Genomic DNA, 26,172 nt, shown 5'->3' on the forward strand with positions numbered 1-26,172 from the left:
TACAGAAAACCTTTTAATTTATTATGAGGTGGTTGTTTATGGGGCAAGTAAAAAAATGTAGCACATAGAAATATACAAGGTTCATTAGTGTAACATATGAGGTATATGAAAGGGTTCTGGACTAGGTTATCAAAATGGTAAAAAAAAATAACAATCCAGGAGGAAAAGTAAACAATAACAGATACAACAGAGAGAAAACACCAATATTCAAGAACAGGTGTAAACATTTGTAGCATGATGCATCTGAAATGTCAACCATTTGTTTTTGTTGGTGTTGACTTTGCCCTGCTGTATCTGCCATTCAGTCTGGTCAGTTGAAGTCTGGGTTGTATTCATTAAAGCACAGCGTAGCGAAGCATTTAATAGAAAATGTGCATCATTTTTATTATTGAACAAGTTCAGGTTGTCCCTCCTTTTTCAGTCCTTTTTCATCCATTTGGTGAGCAAATTTTTACATTTTAGTTATTTAGCAGACATTTTTATCCAGAGCAACTTACAGGAACAATTATGATGAAGTGCCTTGCTCAAGGGCACATCATATTTTTTACCTAGTCGGCTAGGGGATTCGAACCAGTTGACCTTTCGGTTACTGGCACAACACTCTTAACCGCTAGGCTACCTGACGCCATAATGAATACGACCCAGACTTTCATGGTATCCCTGCATAGACCAACCAGGCAGCCCAGCACCCTGACGGTCGAGGTTCTATGATGTCATCGACACTAGACTCCACTGATCTCCTCCATGGCCAGCTTCTCATCCCGATGCCCTGCGATCCTGGGGGGTTTCTCTTGTCCCTTGATGATGACACGCTCACACACGGTGAGTCTGGGTTCGTGTGGCCGTGCCTGGCGCATGTCACTGGACGGAGTGGTCATCCCTTTAGGATTCTGGGAGGAAGGACATGGTCAAAACACTGAAGAGAAACCACAATACCCACATTCATGCACACACCCACACACGCGTGCGCACACACACACAGATATTTAAATGTATACACATACACCTCCCCCACCCACCCCTAAACCAACACATCTATGAGTAGACACCCAGTAGGTGCCTGGTGGGTGATGATGGAGTGACGGTAGGTGAGGTATAGACACTCACCCTCCACAGACACAGCAGAATGTAGACAGGGATGCACATCAGCGGGGTGAGGATGAGGAGAGAGGCCACTCGGGAGGCCCAGGGCCCAGGTGCGTACTCTAGATTTAGATTGGTTGATGAACTGGTCAGTGTGTCATACACCAGGGTGATCTGAGGAGAACCAGGAAGAGGTGGAGATGAAGGTTAGCCTTGGATACTGTCAACTTAAACCTGATTCCCACTATAGGGCCAGCCCGAACTGTACTGTGCTGGCTGGGATATTTTATTTTCACATTGTGCTTTCCAGCACAGCTCCAGCAACTGGGTGATGCGTACCCAGGCCATTCCAGTACAGCTCGGCTTAGTTTGGCTCGGTATTGTGAAAAGGGTATTAGAAAGATAGTGATCAACAAATGTCATTTGCTATTAATTTGCGGATAGAAGGAATATACGTGTTTTAATGCAAATTTAGAAGGAAGAGGGAGGGAGAGAGAGACCATGAGGGAGAGACAGACCACCAGGGAGAGAGAGACCACGAGAGAGAGACCACGAGGGAGAGAGAGACCACGAGGGAGAGAGAGACCACCAGGGAGAGAGAGACCATGAGGGAGAGAGAGACCACGAGGGAGAGAGAGACCACGAGGGAGAGAGAGACCATGAGGGAGAGACAGACCACCAGGGAGAGAGAGACCACGAGAGAGAGACCACGAGGGAGAGAGAGACCACGAGGGAGAGAGAGACCACTAGGGAGAGAGAGACCACGAGGGAGAGAGAGACCATGAGGGAGAGAGAGACCACGAGGGAGAGACAGACCACGAGGGAAAGAGAGACCATGAGGGAGAGAGAGACCACGAGGGAGAGAGAGACCATGAGGGAGAGAGAGACCACCACGGAGAGAGAGACCACGAGGGAGAGAGAGACCACGAGGGAGAGAGAGACCACGAGGAGAGACAGACCACGAGGGAGAGAGAGAGAGACCACGAGGGAGAGAGAGACCACGAGGGAGAGAGAGACCATGAGGGAGAGAGAGACCACCAGGGAGAGAGAGACCACGAGGGAGAGAGAGACCATGAGGGAGAGAGACCCCGAGGGAGAGAGACCACGAGGGAGAGACAGACCACGAGGGAGAGAGAGAGAGACCACGAGGGAGAGAGAGACCACGAGGGAGAGAGACCACGAGGGAGAGAGAGACCATGAGGGAGAGAGAGACCACGAGGGAGAGAGAGACCACGAGGGAGAGAGAGACCACGAGGGAGAGAGAGACCACGAGGGAGAGACAGACCATGAGGGAGAGACAGACCACGAGGGAGAGAGAGAGAGACCACGAGGGAGAGAGAGACCACGAGGGAGAGAGAGACCACGAGGGAGAGACAGACCACGAGGGAGAGAGAGACCACGAGGGAGAGACAGACCACGAGGGAGAGAGAGACCACGAGGGAGAGAGAGAGAGACCACGAGGGAGAGAGAGAGAGACCACGAGGGAGAGAGAGAGAGACCACGAGGGAGAGACAGACCACGAGGGAGAGAGAGACCATGAGGGAGAGACAGACCACGAGGGAGAGACAGGAAACATTAAGATAAAGACAGATGCAGAGAGAGAGAGAGAGAGAGAGAGCAAAAGGTGCAGAGAAAGAAATAGAACAAGATGAAAGCAGGAGAGAGATAATGAAGAAAGAGAACATGAGCATAAAGAAAGACGCAGAGAAAGATGAAAAGAGAGAGAGAGAGAGAGAGAGGTGACTCAGGTGTCTGTCTTACTCACCCCACAGATGAGAGGTGTCACAAACAGCCAGCAGTACTTCAGCACCGAAGGGAAAGGACGGTAGCCTATCATGTCTTCAATGTTGTCAAGGAAACGGTTCGCACCTGGAAAGCCAATCCATCCACACTTTTTTTTAGTGGAGATCCATCTCTTCATTTTGATAGAAACACACACACATGGGTCCCCCTCGATTGACTGAAAACATGTTGAGACACAGTGGTCTACCATGTGTCCCACTTCCCTTGTAGACTGGTAATAGAACTTCAATGTAGACGTAATGTTACTGTGAATGTATGGAAACACTTCATGTACAAGTATGAACATGTGACTGGCTGGGACTGTCCTTAGACCCATTGTAGTACTGGACTAAATAGCATGCCCAATGGAGAATATTCCTAGAAATAGCATTTTAGTCCAGAACCAGGCTTCATCTGGGTCCAGGAAACTGGCCCAGTATAGATTCACTTTAACGATTAGAACAGTTACTACAGAAAACATAGTCAGTACAATCATGTTAATAGTGACGTCACTCACCGTAGACCCAGGCGACGGCGATGCACTCAAAACATGCAATGAACAGCAGACTGGTCCCACTGGCGCCGTACGAGTCAATCAACTGAAAGAGGACTATCCCATTCTGATGGGAAGGACAGAAGAACATGTCAGAGGTGAACTGCTGTTCCTAGTGCTATTGAAGAGTTTACTAGCATCCGTCTCTCTCTCTCTCCCTCCATCTCTCTTTTTCTCTGACTCCCACCCTCTATATATCTCTCTTCCACCACTCCCTCTCTCCTACCTCAGTGATGAGAGGCAGACCCAGTAGGAAGCAGACTACAGCGATGACTAGTACTAAGATCTCTCTCCGGCCAGACCTCCGCAGTACATCAGGGAACATGTCAGTGATGGATGTGGCCAAGCTCTCTACACACACAAACTGGGAGGGAACACACACACAACATGTTCACAACACACACACACACACACACACACACATACATGCACAAAGATGTATCCTGTCAACTGAAAATTACACATTAACTGATTTAAGCTTAATAAATTAAATACAACTCGATCAAACACACACACACACACACACACACAAACACACACACACACACACACACACACACACACACACACACACACACACACACACACACACACACACACACACACACACACACACACACACACACACACACACACACACACACCAACATGTCCCTGTACAGTACCTGGCTGTCCAGGCCCAGTAAGATAACCATAATAAAAAAGAGGACGGCCCAGAACTGGGCCCCTGGTAGCAGGGACACGGCTTTGGGATAGGCGATGAAAGCCAGACCAGGTCCTGTGGGAAACAGCCCACACACACACATTAGTTTATTAGTGTTTGCAGGTAAATATCACCGGACTGAAAAATGCATATGGGATTGTTCAGCTGTTGATGTGTTGGCTTAATGCTGTGTGGAGGAGACCAGTTGAGATAGTTTTATGGTGTGGTACATTGGGCTGAAGGGCCCTCTTGTGGCCATTATTGGTTATGACAGTGAGCAGTATCGTACCTATAGCACAGGCTTCTCCATCTCTACTGGGAGAGATACTGGGAGTGCAGGCTCTTGTTCTGCCGCAGCACTAACATACCTATTTCACATCAACTAATTATAGTCTTCAGTCTGGACCACAAATTGTTTGATCAAATATGTCTGTTCTGGAACAAACACCTATACACCTAGTACATTTTTAGGACCAGAGTTGGAGATCCCAGCTTCACACGATATATAACAGAAATGAAGGAATCTCATTCTATATAAAGGTGTTGACAAACTTCACCTCTGCAGTAAGGAGTGTGACTTGAAAAGGGATGAAGATGAGGAAGGAGGAGGAAGAGGGGGATGTGGAGGAAAGAGGCCCACCTCCTTTAACGACTTCATTCATGTCCACGTTGAGTGAGTGAGCCATGAATCCCAGTACGGAGAAGACGGCAAATCCAGCAAAGATGCTGGTGGCACTGTTGAGAATGCAGAGTGCCACGCAATCCCTGGAAAACAACATGGTAGTTAAAATCAATATCACTCCCTGGAACACAACAAGGTGTGTAAAATCACTATCACTCCCTGGAACACAACATAGTAGTTAAAATCAATATCATTCCCTGGAACACAACAAGGTGTGTAAAATCACTATCACTCCCTGGAACACAACATGGTGTGTAAAATCACTATCACTCCCTGGAACACAACATGGTACGTAAAATCACTATCACTCCTTGGAACACAACAAGGTGTGTAAAATCACTATCACTCCCTGGAACACAACATGGTGTGTAAAATCACTATCACTCCCTGGAACACAACATGGTGTGTAAAATCACTATCACTCTCTGGAACACAACAAGGTGAGTAAAATCGCAATCAATCCCTGGAACACAACAAGGTGTGTAAAATCACTATCACTCTCTGGAACACAACAAGGTGTGTAAAATCACTATCACTCCCTGGAACACAACAAGGTGTGTAAAATCACTATCACTCCCTGGAACACAACATGGTGTGTAAAATCACTATCACTCTCTGGAACACAACAAGGTGTGTAAAATCACAATCACTCCCTGGAACACAACAAGGTGTGTAAAATCACTATCACTCTCTGGAACACAACAAGGTGTGTAAAATCACTATCACTCCCTGGAACACAACAAGGTGTGTAAAATCACTATCACTCCCTGGAACACAACATGGTGTGTAAAATCACTATCACTCCCTGGAAGACAACATGGTATGTAAAACCACTATCACTCCCTGGAACACAACATGGTAGTTAAAATCACTATCACTCCCTGGAACACAACATGGTAGTTAAAATCACTATCACTCCCCGGAACACAACAAGGTGTGTAAAATCACTATCACTCCCTGGAACACAACATGGTGTGTAAAATCACTATCACTCCCTGGAACACAACATGGTGTGTAAAATCACTATCACTCCCTGGAACACAACATGGTGTGTAAAATCACTATCACTCCCTGGAACACAACATGGTAGTTAAAATCACTATCACTCCCTGGAACACAACATGGTGTGTAAAATCACTATCACTCCCTGGAAGACAACATGGTACGTAAAACCACTATCACTCCCTGGAACACAACATGGTAGTTAAATCACTATCACTCCCTGGAACACAACAAGGTGTGTAAAATCACTATCACTCCCTGGAACACAACATGGTGTGCAAAATCACTATCACTCCCTGGAACACAACATGGTGTGTAAAATCACTATCACTCCCTGGAACACAACATGGTGTGTAAAATCACTATCACTCCCTGGAACACAACATGGTACGTAAAATCACTATCACTCCTTGGAACACAACAAGGTGTGTAAAATCACTATCACTCCCTGGAACACAACATGGTGTGTAAAATCACTATCACTCCCTGGAACACAACATGGTGTGTAAAATCACTATCACTCTCTGGAACACAACAAGGTGAGTAAAATCGCAATCAATCCCTGGAACACAACAAGGTGTGTAAAATCACTATCACTCTCTGGAACACAACAAGGTGTGTAAAATCACTATCACTCCCTGGAACACAACAAGGTGTGTAAAATCACTATCACTCCCTGGAACACAACATGGTGTGTAAAACCACTATCACTCCCTGGAACACAACAAGGTGTGTAAAATCACTATCACTCTCTGGAACACAACATGGTAGTTAAAATCACTATCACTCCCTGGAACACAACATGGTAGTTAAAATCACTATCACTCCCTGGAACACAACATGGTAGTTAAAATCACTATCACTCCCTGGAACACAACAAGGTTTGTAAAATCACTATCACTCCCTGGAACACAACATGGTAGTTAAAATCACTATCACTCCCTGGAACACAACAAGGTGTGTAAAATCACTATCACTCTCTGGAACACAACATGGTAGTTAAAATCACTATCACTCCCTGGAACACAACATGGTAGTTAAAATCACTAAAACTCCCTGGAACACAACATGGTAGATAAAATCACTATCACTCCCTGGAACACAACAAGGTTTGTAAAATCACTATCACTCCCTGGAACACAACATGGTAGTTAAAATCACTATTACTCCCTGGAACACAACATGGTAGATAAAATCACTATCACTCCCTGGAACACAACAAGGTTTGTAAAATCACTATCACTCCCTGGAACACAACATGGTAGTTAAAATCACTATTACTCCCTGGAACACAACATGGTAGTTAAAATCACTATCACTCCCTGGAACACAACATGGTAGTTAAAATCACTATCACTCCCTGGAACACAACAAGGTGTGTAAAATCACTGTCACTCTCTGGAACACAACATGGTGTGTAAAATCACTATCACTCCCTGGAACACAACATGGTGTGTAAAATCACTATCACTCCCTGGAACACAACATGGTAGTTAAAACCACTATCACTTCCTGGAACACAACATGGTGTGTAAAATCACTATCACTCCCTGGAACACAACATGGTGTGTAAAATCCCTATCACTCCCTGGAACACAACATGGTGTGTAAAATCACTATCACTCCCTGGAACACAACATGGTAGTTAAAACCACTATCACTCCCTGGAACACAACATGGTGTGTAAAATCACTATCACTCCCTGGAACACAACATGGTGTGTAAAATCACTATCACTCCCTGGAACACAACATGGTGTGTAAAATCACTATCACTCCCTGGAACACAACATGGTGTGTAAAACCACTATCACTCCCTGGAACACAACAAGGTGTGTAAAATCACTATCACTCCCTGGAACACAACATGGTAGTTAAAATCACTATCACTCCCTGGAACACAACATGGTAGTTAAAATCACTATCACTCCCTGGAACACAACAAGGTTTGTAAAATCACTATCACTCCCTGGAACACAACATGGTAGTTAAAATCACTATCACTCCCTGGAACACAACAAGGTGTGTAAAATCACTATCACTCTCTGGAACACAACATGGTGTGTAAAATCACTATGACTCCCTGGAACACAACATGGTAGTTAAAATCACTATCACTCCCTGGAACACAACATGGTAGTTAAAATCACTATCACACCCTGGAACACAACAAGGTTTGTAAAATCATTATCACTCCCTGGAACACAACAAGGTGTGTAAAATCACTATCACTCTCTGGAACACAACATGGTAGTTAAAATCACTATCACTCCCTGGAACACAACATGGTAGTTAAAATCACTATCACTCCCTGGAACACAACATGTTGTGTAAAATCACAATCATGTAGTGTTTGCTTATGCAACCTCACAGGAAGGTACTGTACATAAGAACAAAGAACACATCATCAATTATACTTGCCAGTGTTCTTTTAGCTGTTTTAGTTCAAACTAAACACTTGAAGGTATATGAGGTGCGCTTGATTTAGCGTGGAGTTTGCACATTTGGGACCATTCCATTGGATCTATTGTACACAGCAAACTATATCAAGCATAGCTCAAGTGTTGGAAACCATGTGACATAATGATGTGTTTGACCCAGGTCTGGGTGATCCAATTCAAATAACGTCAAGAGGGACCTAGCATGATACTCTAAATCAATGTGAGAGGATACCGTTTGGAAAGAAAAGCGATGTGCAGTTTTTCACTTTTGGGACTATTCCATTGGTTCCTTTCATAAAGCGCAAACTAAATCAAGCACAGTTGAAGTACTTGAAAATATTTTAGTTTTTATGTGACGATTCAAATATAGTTTTGAAGGGGAAGCTGTGTGCAGTGGTGTGTCACACTGACTTGTAACAGTTGTTGTTGTACTTGTTGTAGCTGCCCAGAGAGGTGAGGACTCCCTGACATACAGCGTAGGAGAAAAACACCTGGGTCCCTGCATCACGCCACACCTAGAGAGAGAGGGGGAGAGGGAGAGAGGGATGGAGTTAGAGATAGTGAGAGGGATGGATGGAGGGAGGGAGGGGGATGCTGGATGGAGAAAGGGAGGAGAGAGAGAGGGTAGGAGAGAGAATGGGAGGTATGGAGGAAGGGAGAAGAGAGAGGAAGGCAAGGAGAGAGAGGGAGATGGAGAGAGAGGGGGGAGGCAAGGAGTGAAAGACGGGGGAGAGAGGGATGGAGGGAGGAGAGGGAAGGAGGGAGGTAGGAAAGAGAGTAAGAGGGATGGAGATATGGAGAAGAGAAAGAGAGAATGGGGGGGTAGAGTACAGGAAGAAAGAATATCCAGTTTCCTGCCACATGTTCAGCTACTTTCACTCATTAAAGTAAACAAAAAACGGTCAAAACCAGGTGGCTTTCATCAAATGCATCTTCTGTAGACCCATAAAATATTGGATAAATTACTCTGTCAAAGCTGACAACAATCAACTACAACTTGTGTAACATCAGGGTAGTCTAGGGCCAATAATCTGGGCTCTCTACTGTCTTTCTCAGGCCAACACCCATCTGTGTGTCTGTTCATGTGCGTGTTTGTGTGTATGAGTGGCTGCCTGTGTCTGCTTGCACTTCCTATGTGTGTGTGTTGACAGCATCAACCCTCTCAGCAGACCCTCAGCAGACGCACTCATAGCAGCATCTGGTTAGCGTTAGCAGGAGGGCGATAGGGCCTGGGAGGCCTGCAGTCTGCCCCAAAACAAAATCCATTATCCATCCCAGTATAATCCACATACTACCACAGCCAGCTGGGATGGGCCCCTTCATTTCTCCTCTCCCTGTCTATACACAGACCCCTAAAGATCTTCTCTCTATCTGTACACAGACCCCTAAAGATCTTCTCTCTGTCTATACACAAACCCCTAAAGCTCTTCTCTCTGTCTATACACAGACCCCTAAAGATCTTCTCTCTATCTATACACAAACCCCTAAAGCTCTTCTCTCTGTCTATACACAGACCCCTAAAGCTCCTCTCTGTCTATACACAAACCCCTAAAGCTCTTCTCTCTGTCTGTACACAGACCCCTAAAGCTCCTCTCTGTCTATAAAACAAACCCCTAAACCTCTTCTCTCTGTTTATACACCAACCCCTAAAGCTCTTCTCTCTGTCTATACACAAACCCCTAAAGCTCTTCTCTCTGTCTATACACAAACCCCTAAAGCTCCTCTCTGTCTGTACACAGTCCCCTAAAGATCTTCTCTCTATCTATACACAGACCCCTAAAGCTCTTCTCTCTGTCCATACACAAACCCCTAAAGCTCCTCTCTGTCTGTACACAGATCCCTAAAGATCTTCTCTCTGTCTATACACAAACCCCTAAAGCTCTTCTCTCTGTCTATACACAAACCCCTAAAGCTCCTCTCTGTCTATACACAAACCCCTAAAGCTCCTCTCTGTCTGTACACAGACCCCTAAAGCTCTTCTCTCTGTCTATACACAAACCCCTAAAGCTCTTCTCTCTGTCTATACACAAACCCCTAAAGCTCTTCTCTCTGTCTATACACAAACCCCTAAAGCTCCTCTCTGTCTATACACAAACCCCTAAAGCTCTTCTCTCTGTCTGTACACAGACCCCTAAAGCTCTTCTCTCTGTCTATACACAAACCCCTAAAGCTCTTCTCTCTGTCTATACACAAACCCCTAAACCTCTTCTCTCTGTTTATACACCAACCCCTAAAGATCTTCTCTCTGTCTATACACAAACCCCTAAAGCTCCTCTCTGTCTGTACACAGATCCCTAAAGATCTTCTCTCTATCTATACACAAACCCCTAAAGCTCTTCTCTCTGTCTATACACAGACCCCTAAAGCTCCTCTCTGTCTGTACACAAACCCCTAAAGCTCTTCTCTCTGTCTATACACAAACCCCTAAAGCTCCTCTCTGTCTATACACAAACACCTAAAGCTCTTCTCTCTGTCTATACACAAACCCCTAAAGCTCCTCTCTGTCTATACACAAACACCTAAAGCTCTTCTCTCTGTCTATACACAGACCCCTAAAGCTCTTCTCTCTATCTATACACAAACACCTAAAGCTCTTCTCTCTGTCTATACACAAACCCCTAAAGCTCTTCTCTCTGTCTATACACAAACCCCTAAAGCTCCTCTCTGTCTATACACAAACCCCTAAAGCTCTTCTCTTTGTCTATACACAAAACCCTAAAGCTCTTCTCTCTATCTATACACAAACCCCTAAAGCTCTTCTCTCTGTCTATACACAGACCCCTAAAGCTCCTCTCTGTCTGTACACAAACCCCTAAAGCTCTTCTCTCTGTCTATACACAAAACCCTAAAGCTCTTCTCTCTATCTGTACACAGACCCCTAAAGCTCTTCTCTCTGTCTATACACAAACCCCTAAAGCTCTTCTCTCTGTCTATACACAAACCCCTAAAGCTCTTCTCTCTGTCTATACACAAACCCCTAAAGCTCCTCTCTGTCTATACACAAACCCCTAAAGCTCTTCTCTCTGTCTGTACACAGACCCCTAAAGCTCTTTTCTCTGTCTATACACAAACCCCTAAAGCTCTTCTCTCTGTCTATACACAAACCCCTAAACCTCTTCTCTCTGTTTATACACCAACCCCTAAAGATCTTCTCTCTGTCTATACACAAACCCCTAAAGCTCCTCTCTGTCTGTACACAGATCCCTAAAGATCTTCTCTCTATCTATACACAAACCCCTAAAGCTCTTCTCTCTGTCTATACACAGACCCCTAAAGCTCCTCTCTGTCTGTACACAAACCCCTAAAGCTCTTCTCTCTGTCTATACACAAACCCCTAAAGCTCCTCTCTGTCTATACACAAACACCTAAAGCTCTTCTCTCTGTCTATACACAAACCCCTAAAGCTCCTCTCTGTCTATACACAAACACCTAAAGCTCTTCTCTCTGTCTATACACAGACCCCTAAAGCTCTTCTCTCTATCTATACACAAACACCTAAAGCTCTTCTCTCTGTCTATACACAAACCCCTAAAGCTCTTCTCTCTGTCTATACACAAACCCCTAAAGCTCCTCTCTGTCTATACACAAACCCCTAAAGCTCTTCTCTCTGTCTATACACAAAACCCTAAAGCTCTTCTCTCTATCTATACACAAACCCCTAAAGCTCTTCTCTCTGTCTATACACAGACCCCTAAAGCTCCCCTCTGTCTGTACACAAACCCCTAAAGCTCTTCTCTCTGTCTATACACAAAACCCTAAAGCTCTTCTCTCTATCTGTACACAGACCCCTAAAGCTCTTCTCTCTGTCTATACACAAAACCCTAAAGCTCTTCTCTCTATCTATACACAAAACCCTAAAGCTCTTCTCTCTGTCTGTACACAAACCCCTAAAGCTCTTCTCTCTGTCTATACACAAACCCCTAAAGCTCCTCTCTGTCTGTACACAGACCCCTAAAGCTCTTCTCTCTGTCTATACACAGACCCCTAAAGCTCCTCTCTGTCTATACACAAACCCCTAAAGCTCCTCTCTGTCTATACACAAACCCCTAAAGCTCCTCTCTGTCTATACACAAACCCCTAAAGCTCCTCTCTGTCTATACACAGACCCCTAAAGCTCCTCTCTGTCTATACACAAACCCCTAAAGCTCTTCTCTCTGTCTGTACACAAACCCCTAAAGCTCTTCTCTGTCTGTACACAGACCCCTAAAGCTCTTCTCTCTGTCTATACACAGACCCCTAAAGATATTCTCTCTGTCTATACACAAACCCCTAAAGCTCCTCTCTCTGTCTATACACAGACCCCTAAAGCTCCTCTCTGTCTATACACAAACCCCTAAAGCTCTTCTCTCTGTCTATACACAGACCCCTAAAGCTCTTCTCTCTGTCTATACACAGACCCCTAAAGCTCTTCTCTCTGTCTGGACACAGACCCCTAAACATCTTCTCTCTGTTTATACACAGACCCCTAAACCTCTTCTCTCTGTTTATACACAGACCCCTAAACCTCTTCTCTCTGTTTATACACAGACCCCTAAACCTCTTCCTCTCTGTTTATACACAGACCCCTAAACCTCTCCTCTCTGTTTATACACAGACCCCTAAACCTCTTCTCTCTGTTTATACACAGACCCCTAAACCTCTCCTCTCTGTTTATACACAGACCCCTAAACCTCTCCTCTCTGTTTATACACAGACCCCTAAACCTCTTCTCTCTGTTTATACATAGACCCCTAAACCTCTTCTCTCTGTTTATACACAGACCCCTAAACCTCTCCTCTCTGTTTATACACAGACCCCTAAACCTCTCCTCTCTGTTTATACACAGACCCCTAAACCTCTCCTCTCTGTTTATACACAGACCCCTAAACCTCTTCTCTCTGTTTATACACAGACCCCTAAACCTCTTCCTCTCTGTTTATACACAGACCCCTAAACCTCTCCTCTCTGTTTATACACAAACCCCTAAACCTCTTCTCTCTGTTTATACACAGACCCCTAAACCTCTTCCTCTCTGTTTATACACCAACCCCTAAAGCTCTTCTCTCTGTCTGGACACAGACCCCTAAACATCTTCTCTCTGTTTATACACAGACCCCTAAACCTCTTCTCTCTGTTTATACACAGACCCCTAAACCTCTTCCTCTCTGTTTATACACAGACCCCTAAACCTCTCCTCTGTTTATACACAGACCCCTAAACCTCTTCTCTCTGTTTATACACAGACCCCTAAACCTCTCCTCTCTGTTTATACACAGACCCCTAAACCTCTCCTCTCTGTTTATACACAGACCCCTAAACCTCTTCTCTCTGTTTATACATAGACCCCTAAACCTCTCCTCTCTGTTTATACACAGACCCCTAAACCTCTCCTCTCTGTTTATACACAAACCCCTAAACCTCTCCTCTCTGTTTATACACAGACCCCTAAACCTCTTCTCTCTGTTTATACACAGACCCCTAAACCTCTCCTCTCTGTTTATACACAGACCCCTAAACCTCTCCTCTCTGTTTATACACAGACCCCTAAACTAATACACAACTTTCACTCCAGACTTCTTCCCCAAATCCAAAATAAAATACATGGCATGCAATCGAACACACATTTTTTCCCGGGTCTGTTCTTCAGCTGTGCCGGGACACAGAGTTACATAACCGATCATCACCCAGACCCTGTTTTCATTTGGCCACCGTTCCAGTCGAAGTCACTGGGGATTCCCACGCCAGCGCCCCCGTCCTCCTCTCAATCCTCCCCCAGGTATCTAATTGCTTTAGCGACTTTTCTCACACCCTACACCTATGAACTTAAAGATGTTAGGTTTGTAACTATCCTTTTGTCCGCACATGATATGACACATCTGTCTTGGCGTATGTTTGCTGGGATACCTAGAAAGATGATGTTGTACAGTAATTTAGTTGTTTGAGAATCAGTGTTTTAGCCATTAGGTTAATTAACGTAATATTATTCACCCTCCCCAATGTTGACGTCTCGCTACGGAAAAACAGCACGTTTCCTTTTAAAATAGACTGGTTGAAATATGATACAAAGAAACAAACTCACAACTCCTGATCCAACGAGCCCCACACAACAGGAAACAAAGTTGGAGGATAGTTGACCCCTGAAACGAGGCTTGACCTCTCCAGGGACCGCGACACCGGACCCTAGAAGCCATCAGGTCACATGCCATGTTGTACTAAGATCAAAGGTAATCCATACCAAAGAATGTCTCTTTTGTGGGACTCTCTGGCACTTGAAGAAATCGTCTGAATGCCTGAGTGTTTGACCCTTGCCATTGTCGTTCGGTCATTGGACTACGAAAAAAGATTATCTTAAATAAATCAGTGGGGAAAATACAAAACTGACCCAAGATCAGCGTCTAGGGGCAACTTCATCCTACTCCGGGAGGATGGTGTTTTTGTTACCGCGTGTTGATGTTATGGTGTGTTGGGGTTCCTGCTTTACTCTAAAGGGTCTTGGTTTGCTTTTTTTGCTAAGACCCCAGTTCCGCTTTGGGATTGTGAGCAGAGAAAGAGAGAGAAAAAAATAACATAGTAGAGGAAGTAGTGTCTGCCATCTTCCCTCCCTACTAACATATTTATTCCCTACTACCATCTGTATTCCCTACTACCATCTGTATTCCCTACTACCATCTGTATTCCCTACTACCATCTGTATTCCCTACTACCATCTGTATTCCCAACTACCATCTGTATTCCCTACTACCATCTTTCCTCCCTACTACCATCCTTCCTCCCTACTACCATCTTTCCTCCATACTACCATCTTTCCTCCCTACTACCATCTATATTCCCTACTACCATCTATATTCCCTACTACCATCTTTCCTCCCTACTACCATCTTTATTCCATACTACCATATTTATTCCCTACTACTATCTTTATTCCCTACTACCATCTTTCCTCCCTACTACCATCTTTATTCCCTACTTCCATCTTTCCTCCCTACTACCATCTTTATTCCCTACTACCATCTTTACTCCCTACTACCATCTTTATTCCCTACTACCATCCTTCCTCCGTACTACCATCTTTCCTCCCTACTACCATCTTCCTTCCTCCGTAATACCATCTTTCCTCCCTACTACCATCTTTATTCCCTACTTCCATCTTTCCTCCCTACTACCATCTTTATTCCCTACTACCATCCTTCCTCCGTACTACCATCTTTCCTCCCTACTACCATCTTTATTCCCTACTACCATCTTTCCTCCCTACTACCATCTTCCTTCCTCCGTAATACCATCTTTCCTCCCTACTACCATCTTTATTCCCTACTTCCATCTTTCCTCCCTACTACCATCTATATTCCCTACTACCATCTATATTCCCTACTACCATCTTTCCTCCCTACTACCATCTTTATTCCCTACTACCATATTTATTCCCTACTACTATCTTTATTCCCTACTACCATCTTTCCTCCCTACTACCATCTTTATTCCCTACTACCATCTTTATTCCCTACTACCATCTTTACTCCCTACTAAAATCTGTATTCCCTACTACAATCCTTCCTCCGTACTACCATCTTTCCTTCCTAATACCATCTTTATTCCCTACTACCATCTTTCCTCCCTACTAACATCAGTATTCCCTACTACAATCCTTCCTCCGTACTACCATCTTTCCTTCCTAATACCATCTTTATTCCCTACTACCATCTTTCCTCCCTACTAACATCTGTATTCCCTACTACCATCTTTCCTCCCTACTAACATCTGTATTCCCTACTACCATATTTCCTCCCTACTACCATCTTTCCTCCCTACTAACATCTGTATTCTCTACTACCATCCTTCCTCCCTACTACCATCTTTATTCCCTACTACCATCCTTCCTCCCTACTACCATCCTTCCTCCGTACTACCATCCTTCCTCCCTACTACATCCTTCCTCCCTACTACCATCTTTATTCCCTACTACCATCTTTCCTACCTACTACCATCTTTCCTCCATACTACCATCTTTCCTCCCTACTACCATCTATATTCCCTACTACCATCTTTATTCCCTACTACCATCTTTCCTACCTACTACCATCTTTCCTCCCTACTACCATCCTTCCTCCCTACTACCATCCTTCCTCCCTACTACCATCTTTCCTCCCTACTACCATCCTTCGTCCCTACTACCATCTTTCCTCCCTACTACCATCTTTCCTCCCTACTACCATCTATATTCCCTACTACCATCTTTCCTCCCTACTACCATCTTTATTCCCTACTACCATCTTTATTCCCTACTACTATCTTTATTCCCTACTACCATCTTTCCTCCCTACTACCATCCTTCCTCCGTAATACCATCTTTCCTCCCTACTACCATCCTTCCTCCGTAATACCATCTTTCCTCCCTACTACCATCTTTATTCCCTACTACCAACTTTACTCCCTACTACCATCTGTATTCCCTACTACCATCCTTCCTCCGTACTACCATCTTTCCTCCCTACTATCATCTTCCTTCCTCCGTAATACCATCTTTCCTCCCTACTACCATCTTTATTCCCTACTTCCATCTTTCCTCCCTACTACCATCTTTATTCCCTACTACCATCCTTCCTCCGTACTACCATCTTTCCTCCCTACTACCATCTTTATTCCCTACTACCATCTTTCCTCCCTACTACCATTTTTATTCCCTACTACCATCTTTCCTCCCTACTACCATCTTCCTTCCTCCGTAATACCATCTTTCCTCCCTACTACCATCTTTATTCCCTACTTCCATCTTTCCTCCCTAATACCATTTTACTCCCTACTACCATCCTTCCTCCATACTACCATCTTTATTCCCTACTACCATCTTTATTCCCTACTACCATCTTTACTCCCTACTAACATCTGTATTCCCTACTACAATCCTTCCTCCGTACTACCATCTTTCCTCCCTACTAACATCTGTATTCCCTACTACCATCTTTCCTCCCTACTAACATCTGTATTCCCTACTACCATCTGTATTCCCTACTACCATCTGTATTCCCTAATACCATCTTTATTCCCTACTACCATCTTTCCTCCCTACTAACATCTGTATTCCCTACTAACATCTGTATTCCCTACTACCATCTTTTCTCCCTACTAACATCTGTATTCCCTACTACCATCTTTCCTCCCTACTAACATCTGTATTCCCTACTACCATCTTTCCTCCCTACTAACATCTGTATTCCCTACTAACATCTGTATTCCCTACTACCATCTTTTCTCCCTACTAACATCTGTATTCCCTACTACCATCTTTCCTCCCTACTAACATCTGTATTCCCTACTACCATCTTTCCTACCTACTACCATCCTTCCTCCCTACTACCATCTGTATTCCCTACTACCATCCTTCCTCCCTACTACCATCTGTATTCCCTACTACCATCCTTCCTCCCTACTACCATCTTTCCTCCCTACTACCATCCTTCCTCCCTACTACAATCCTTCCTCGCTACTACCATCCTTCCTCCGTACTACCATCCTTCCTCCCTACTAACATCCTTCCTCCCTACTACCATCCTTCGTCCCTACTACCATCTTTCCTCCCTACTACCATCTATATTCCCTACTACCATCTTTCCTCCCTACTACCATCTTTATTCCCTACTACCATATTTATTCCCTACTACTATCTTTATTCCCTACTACCATCTTTATTCCCTACTACCATCTTTATTCCCTACTACCATCTTTCCTCCCTACTACCATCCTTCCTCCGTAATACCATCTTTCCTCCCTACTACCATCTTTATTCCCTACTTCCATCTTTCCTCCCTACTACCATCTTTATTCCCTACTACCATCTTTACTCCCTACTACCATCTGTATTCCCTACTACCATCTTTCCTCCCTACTACCATCTTCCTTCCTCCGTAATACCATCTTTCCTCCCTACTACCATCTTTACTCCCTACTACCATCCTTCCTCCGTACTACCATCTTTATTCCCTACTACCATATTTATTCCCTACTACCATCTTTACTCCCTACTAACATCTGTATTCCCTACTACAATCCTTCCTCCGTACTACCATCTTTCCTCCCTACTAACATCTGTATTCCCTACTACCATCTTTCCTCCCTACTAACATCTGTATTCCCTACTACCATCTGTATTCCCTACTACCATCTGTATTCCCTAATACCATCTTTATTCCCTACTACCATCTTTCCTCCCTACTAACATCTGTATTCCCTACTAACATCTGTATCCCCTACTACCATCTTTTCTCCCTACTAACATCTGTATTCCCTACTACCATCCTTCCTCCCTACTACCATCTGTATTCCCTACTACCATCCTTCCTCCATACTACCATCTTTATTCCCTACTACCATCCTTCCTCCCTACTACAATCCTTCCTCGCTACTACCATCCTTCCTCCCTACTACCATCTTTCCTCCGTACTATCATCTTTCCTACCTACTACCATCCTTCCTCCCTACTACCATCTTTCCTCCCTACTACCATCTTTCCTGCCTACTACCATCTTTCCTTCCTACTACCATCTTTATTCCCTACTACAATCTTTATTCCCTACTACCATCTTTCCTCCCTACTACCATCTGTATTACCTACTACCATCCTTCCTCCCTACTACCATCCTTCCTCCGGACTACCATCTTTATTCCCTACTACCATCCTTCCTCCCTACTACCATCTTTCCTCCCTACTACCATCTTTATTCCCTACTACCATCTTTATTCCCTACTACAATCTTTATTCCCTACTACCATCTTTCCTTCCTACTACCATCTTTATTCCCTACTACAATCTTTATTCCCTACTACCATCTTTCCTCCCTACTACCATCCTTCCTCCCTACTACCATCTGTATTCCCTACTACCATCCTTCCTCCATACTACCATCTTTATTCCCTACTACCATCTTTATTCCCTACTACAATCTTTATTCCCTACTACCATCTTTCCTTCCTACTACCATCTTTATTCCCTACTACAATCTTTATTCCCTACTACCATCTTTCCTCCCTACTACCATCCTTCCTCCCTACTACCATCTGTATTCCCTACTACCATCCTTCCTCCCTACTACCATCTGTATTCCCTACTACCATCTTTCCTTCCTACTACCATCTTTATTCCCTACTACCATCTTTATTCCCTACTACCATCTTTCCTCCCTACTACCATCCTTCCTCCCTACTACCATCTTTCCTACCTACTACCATCCTTCCTCCCTACTACCATCTTTCCTCCCTACTACCATCTTTATTCCCTACTACCATCTTTATTCCCTACTACCATCTTTATTTCCTACTGCCATCTTTCCTCCCTACTACCATCTTTCCTCCCTACTACCATCCCTGTCCCATCAGTCTTACCCCAGGTTCCAAGATCTTGTCCATTTGAGGCCAGAGATAGTACTTTAGGCCCTCTCCAGCCCCTGGTAGAGTCACACCTCGGATAAACAGGATGAAGAGCATCAGGTAGGGGAACGTTGCTGTGAAGTACACCACCTGTGGTCACACATGAAGATACACTTGAACACACAGACACACACACACACATGAAGAGATTGTACAGACTGAAACAGGGAGGTACTACCTGGACTTGGCCAATAAGAAGCACTCATTTTAGTTTTCCCTTGCAAAACATTTTGCTGCGGTGTGCCCTAATGAATTTGATCCTGTTGTTTTGGTCTGTATGGGAGGCTGCCAGCTCACCTTGCCTGTAGATTTGACTCCCTTCCAGATGCAGAAGTAGCAGATGATCCAGGCCAGCAGCAAACAGAGAGCCAGGTCCCAATGCACAGCACCCAGAGACACATTATCTGATGTCCTCAACACCCGACGACTGGGGAACAACACACACACACACACACACACATATGTAAGCACACATGCACACACACACACACACACACACACACGAAGGCACACACACGAATGCACACACACACACACACACACACACACACACACACACACACACACACCAGGCTGGTCAGAGAGACGTTTAGACCATGGCGCCACAGCAGTTCACAAATGTTTAGCAACAAGGGAGAGTACTTGATGATGATAAATGGAAACAGCGCTTATTATTTAATTATTATTTCATTTTATGCTTTCCCCAAACCGTAACCCTAACCTTAACCATTTGGAATTAATACCTAAACTTAACCCTTTTAGTTGTTTCTGTTTTAACCTAGTAATCATGCGGAATTAACCCAGTAACCACAAGGAATTAATGGGTCAAAATCGACGTTCCTCAAATTACGTCAAATCCCAATACCATGACCCTCTATGTACTACATACCATCTTAGACATGGTGTTTTATTTCAGAGATCCTCTCCCCACACAAATCTAACCTATACAAATTCACAGCGACAGCCGGTCCGACAGAAAAACACGTGTTCTTTTTCCAACTTTATAGTCTCCATATGGAGCCTCTGCATGAATACAGAGACAAAATAGCATCGGTGTGATAAATACAGATGTTCCATTTTTCCCAGTTTAGTTTAGAGGGTTTTAGTTTAGGCTTTGAACCCCAAAGAAAGGACACATATTGTTCTCATTTAGAAGAAAACGCTTTAGATGGCTGTTCTCAGCCCATTTCCCAATCCTGCACCACCCGGAAACACCATCAGGAATGTATCATGTGGGAAGAACCATGGCCTATTACGAAATCACCAGACTAGTCTAACAAAACAACAACACTGAATTTGAACACAAAATAATCCTTATCGAGTGCTCTAATTGGTTGTTTTATGGTTCCCTCCAGGCAGTAATTGGCTAATTTCCCTTACCCGGTGTTCTACTGGGCTGCTGGGCCGTTGGGTGGGCCCTATATTGTCTGTCAGCATGACTCATCATCATCACTATCAGTATGTGTGTGTGCTTATGTGTGCGTGTGTATTTCAGAAGTTATGATTGGTTTCAAACGTACGCCCAAAACTCCTCCTCGGGAGACGTGATCGTCATGGTTTCATTACTGAAAGAGAAAGAGGGGGGTAAACCAATGAAAAAGCAGTGAGAAATAGCAAAAGGAACCATATGATGTACAATATAGTAATCTCAATGTATGCATGACTGTACCTCATCTACACCCATCTGATATCTTCAAAGTGCAATAAGGAGACCTACCTGAACATATAGTCATCATTATAGTCAGTCTGGTTGTGAAGGAAGGACCAGTCTGAGTCTAACTGGGACAGGTGTGGGTTCAACAACATGGAACTCAAATTATGACAGTTCTCTGTGAGAATGTTAGAGAGAGAGAACGAGAGAGACAGAGACAAGAGAGAGAGACAGAGACAGAGAGAGAGAGAATTAGTGAGTGAGTTTGAGTAAGTAAGTATGTGCACATGCATACGTGCACGTGTGTCTATGTCTGCGTGTGTGTGTCTGTGTCTGTGTTGAGTTCTTGTACCAGTATTCCACTCATTGTCACAGGTGGACCAGGGCAGTGGATTCCTGAAGGAGTTGAATAGGTAGAACAGACCCCAGGCTAGCACCACTATGTAATAGATGTTCAAGTACGCCACAATCACTTGGGATGCAATTCCCACTCCTGTAGATGGAAAAGCAAAGCCAGGTTAACATTTGATAAGGTGACCGTTCTTTAAATAACTTAGTAACTTAGCACAGTGGGCAAACCATGGATCTGGAGAACTACAGGGCGTGCAGGCTTTTGGTCCAGCCCAGCACTACAACACCTAAATAAACAAACATCTCATTGAGACCTTGTTAAGTTGAATCGGTAGTGTTAGCACTGGGCTGGAACAAAAGCCTGCTTACTACCTAGCAAATGACTGTTACATATAGAAAATGTCAAATGTATTTGTTTTCCATCAATGTCTTTGTATACAGCAGCATCTCATGAGTTTAGCCGGAAACAACACGTTTTAAACCCTGTTTTAACTGGCACAAGGCACGTTTCCCGGACACAAATATTGGATAGTCCTGCACTAAAAAGCCATTGTAACGGTTATGTAATCAAAAATGTAATCTACGTAATCTCCAAAAGTAATTATTTATCATGAGAGGGCCATAAACTATAACTAGTAATGCTGCATACTCCAAGAAAGGTTCAAATCTCACCTTTATGGCAAGAATAGTTATAAATTGCTGAGGTGTAGTCCCTTTTGAAGATACAAGCTCAAGTACACAGTAGAAATATCATGCAAATATGAAAATATTAAATATTTTATATTATGTATTTCCTATTCAACAGAACTGTATGAAGAAGGCTTGAAATGACATGAATAAAGGCTTGAAATGATACACGCTTTCGAAATATAGTATAATCAAATTATACAACGACTAAGTATAAGAGTTCACCTTCCTTATAACTGTACATATTTGTATGTTTAGTGTTAGAGAAAATGTGCATATTTTCTAAAGGTCTACCCCCATCGCTGTGAACGTCTCACTGAGCTCGTTTAGAACTTGCCTTTTATCTCATATTAATCTTGTACGTCTGTTACAAGCAGAAAGTGTTTTTGTTTAAAATGTATGAATTATTTGAGTTTACTGTCAATAAATCGATCTCTGAATGTGGTACAGCGACGAAACCACTCTCTCCTGCTGTGCTACGATGTAAGGACTCCAGGCATATGTGTTGTTAGTGGCTGTGATGTAAGGTTCAGCCAGGAGTTGATGGACAGTCGGAAGAGTGAATAAAATGGAAAGAGGGACACCCCACATATACTCCTGTGTCCGTGAGAATCAGGGCTACTGCTCAATACAAGCCATTTCGACCTATGGTGTCCACAGATCAATTTATCAGTGAAAATGGCAGTCGGAAACGATACCAGAACCGCGCATGTCCCCAAAACAGGGGACTTGACATCTATTAATAAAGAAGACTGCTATAAGCTCTCACAGTCTCACGTCAGAACTAGACGTTCATCCATGTTCCTCAAACGTCAAATTTCAAAGTTGTTCCAAACGTCACATTTTTAAGTGTTTAAAGTTAAGTTTAGGCATTAACTCTGTATTTTTAAGGTTAGGCATTAACTCCGAATGCTTAAGGTAAGGGTTAAGGTTTGGGTTAGACTTAAAACAAAAATATCAAAAACCACTTTCTTTCTGGATTCGAACATGCTACTTTTGGAACCAAAGGCAGATGTTTACGCCCACCCACAATTCCCTAGCAAAACTAGCAAAACCAGCAAAACCAAAACCTACTTAAAGGTAGCAGAGCTCACTGTTGCCCCTAGTGGCTGGTTTCTACATCATCTCCCGACGTCCTCAGACATGGATGGATGTCGATTACTGACTTGTATCATGGGTGACCTGACTGGAAGGTTCACCATAGGCTAAATCTGTATCTGGGGAACTGGCCCATAATGTAATAATGTAAGGAGCAGACAGAGTAATCACCTTCGAACATGGGACATATCTTCCTCCAGGCTGTGACCCCGCCCTCGCTGGTGTACTGGCCCAATGCCGTCTCCAGGAAGAACACAGGGATACCACAGAAGAAGAGGAACACAAAGTACGGGATAAAGAAGACACCTGTGGAGGGTTAGAAACACCAATGAAGAAGAGTGTTTACTGTATGAAAGGTGTGTTGCTATGGTAAATGGTGAATAGAACAGCAGGAAGGATACAAAGATAAATCCATTGAGATGAATGACAAAACATTTTGTGTGAATAGACCAAGGAAATGCTTATTGACATTTCAGTTGTGTGATGATGGTGTATTGCTGTACAGTAGTTAGAACATGTTCTTTAGCTACGAGTCCATGAAAAGAGTTGACAGCTGAATAGATATCCTTCATAAGGAAATTCATTAACTTTCCAGTGAATACAGAGAGCCTTTGAGGCTGCACAAAAGCAATTGCAGGCCTGGTATCCTTGTTTTTTAGGAAGCACACATCTTTTGTTGCTCACAGAATATTAGAGGTGAAGCTCCGCCCACAGGGTTAGCGGACACAAGAGTCAACTCCCTCGGGCAACATATTTCTTATCTCTCTCTCTTCTCTCTCTCTCTTCTCTCTCTCTCTTCTCTCTCTCTCTCTTTCTCTCAATTCAATAAAAAAAACATGAACAGTAAATATTACACTAACACAAGTTCCAAAAGAATAAAGACATTTCAAATGTCCTATTATGTCTATACAGTGTTGTAATGATGTGCACATAGTTAAAGTACAAAAGGGAAAATAAATAAACATAAATATAGGTTGTATTTACAGTGGTGTTTGTTCTTCACTGGTTGCTCTTTTCTTGTGGCAACAGGTCACAAATTTTGCTGCTGTGATGGCACACTGTGGTATTTCACCCAATAGATATGGGAGTTTATCAAAATTTGATTTGTTTTTTGAATTCTTTGTGGGTCTGTGTAATCTGAGGGAAATATGTGTCTCTAATATGGTCATATATTTGGCAGAAGGTTAGGAAGTGCAGCTCAGTTTCCACCTCATTAGATGGGGAGGTGCTGGTTTACTTACCTCCGCCGTTCTTGTAGCACAGATAAGGGAAGCGCCATACGTTGCCCAGGCCAATGATCTCACCAGCCATGGAGAGCAGGAATTCAGTCTTGTTGGCCCACTTGCCCCTCTCCTGCTGAACCGCATCCTCGAGGCTCCGTTTCTGGGCCTCTGAGTCCACTGGTCCTCCCGGAGTGGTCCCTCCAACCATCTCCTCTTCCATGTTCACTCACTTTCTCTTAAATTCAAAATGCTTTATTGGCAGGACATTTTGTAAATATTGCCAAAGCTCTCTCTCTCTCTCTCTCTCTCCCACACACACACACACACTCCTCCTGTCTCTCTTTGTTCCGCTCTCCCTCTCATTGTTAAATCTGGTGTGGACTCTGTGTTTACATCTTCCGTTACTCAGAGGCTCTCTTCAACACAATATGTCCCTATCAAGACAGATTAAGTCTTTGTTCTGTAGAGAGCCTGAGGCTTGATCCTAATGCAGACATTCTACTCCTCCTAGGATACTAACATTTATGACTAGGCTATTTGTTTGCTTAGTTATGCAGTCAGTCATAGCCTATCTACACAAATGTATGAAAAATAAGATAATAATTGATTGTTTTAGATATCCACAAGACATTGACGTTAAGGTGTTTTCCCATTAAGCACATTTCCTCCATGGATTATGTGCAGTAATGTACAATGCAGTAACGCAACGCAATACAATCATGCAGATGCGGACTTATAGGCTATTTAGCTTGAACTTTTATTTAGGCATATGCTAAAATCCAAAAGTTTGCAATTTATTTGTTTGAGAAAAAGGATTCATGAATGCAAGAAGAAATATTTAGTGAGCATTATAATTTCTGTGAATCCTCCATGTATTAGGCACAATCATTCAATTATGCATGCAAAATATATCTTACAACTCACCCACTATTTTAACGCAATAGATCCTGCTTTTCCACACAGCTGGTAGGAGTCAATGAAGCAGTTCCTTTGGCTGCACAGATAGAAGGTCTTTGGAAAGAATGTTGAAGTGAGAGTAGGGGCGTGTCTACAAACTCCAAAGCCTTCACATGGTATTGAACTGAACCAGGATGATCGCCTATAACAGCTATTTACAATGATACTGTAAAACAGCCTAGCATTGTGGAGGACCATTGATATGTGGAAGAGAGTTGACATGTCCACAAGTTTAACAAAAATGTACTCAACTAAATCATTTAAATTAAATTAAAGAAAATAAGAAACGTTTTGATTATTTGTTTTGCATTGGCCTATCCTATCATATTCCATAATGTGTTGAGTAACAAAGAATTAGGTAGAGACAATTTATTTCAATCCCTCAGTCAGACTCACTGGAATGTCTGGAATTCTTGTCATAATAAGGGCTGATGATTGTTTGTGATAGGCCTAAAGTAAATACAATTGCTCTTCAAATAGTACCATCACAAAGTAAGCAATTTAGATATGTTTATTCCATACATTAATTCACCTGTTGTGCACTTTCTTCACAATGTAAT

At 43.4% G+C, this 26,172-nt stretch overlaps 1 protein-coding gene across 1 annotated transcript; it reads right to left on the bottom strand.

Annotated features, from left to right (window-relative positions):
• Positions 1-25,763, bottom strand: LOC115180580 (sodium- and chloride-dependent GABA transporter 2). The gene is made up of 16 exons (XM_029742768.1): positions 25,580-25,763; positions 24,674-24,890; positions 23,604-23,738; positions 21,649-21,789; positions 21,363-21,474; positions 21,166-21,210; positions 19,943-20,072; positions 19,601-19,735; positions 8,657-8,760; positions 4,762-4,886; positions 4,084-4,196; positions 3,645-3,782; positions 3,383-3,485; positions 2,849-2,952; positions 1,108-1,257; positions 1-890 (listed from the first exon to the last, which is right to left on the bottom strand). The coding sequence occupies exons 2-16, from the start codon at positions 24,873-24,875 to the stop codon at positions 723-725; spliced, it is 1,905 nt and encodes a 634-aa protein (XP_029598628.1). The 5' UTR covers positions 24,876-24,890; positions 25,580-25,763; the 3' UTR covers positions 1-722.
• Between the last annotated feature and the right edge of the window lie 409 nt (positions 25,764-26,172).

The sequence above is a fragment of the Salmo trutta genome, chromosome 40 (genome assembly GCF_901001165.1).
Source record: "Salmo trutta chromosome 40, fSalTru1.1, whole genome shotgun sequence".
NCBI lineage: Eukaryota > Metazoa > Chordata > Actinopteri > Salmoniformes > Salmonidae > Salmo > Salmo trutta.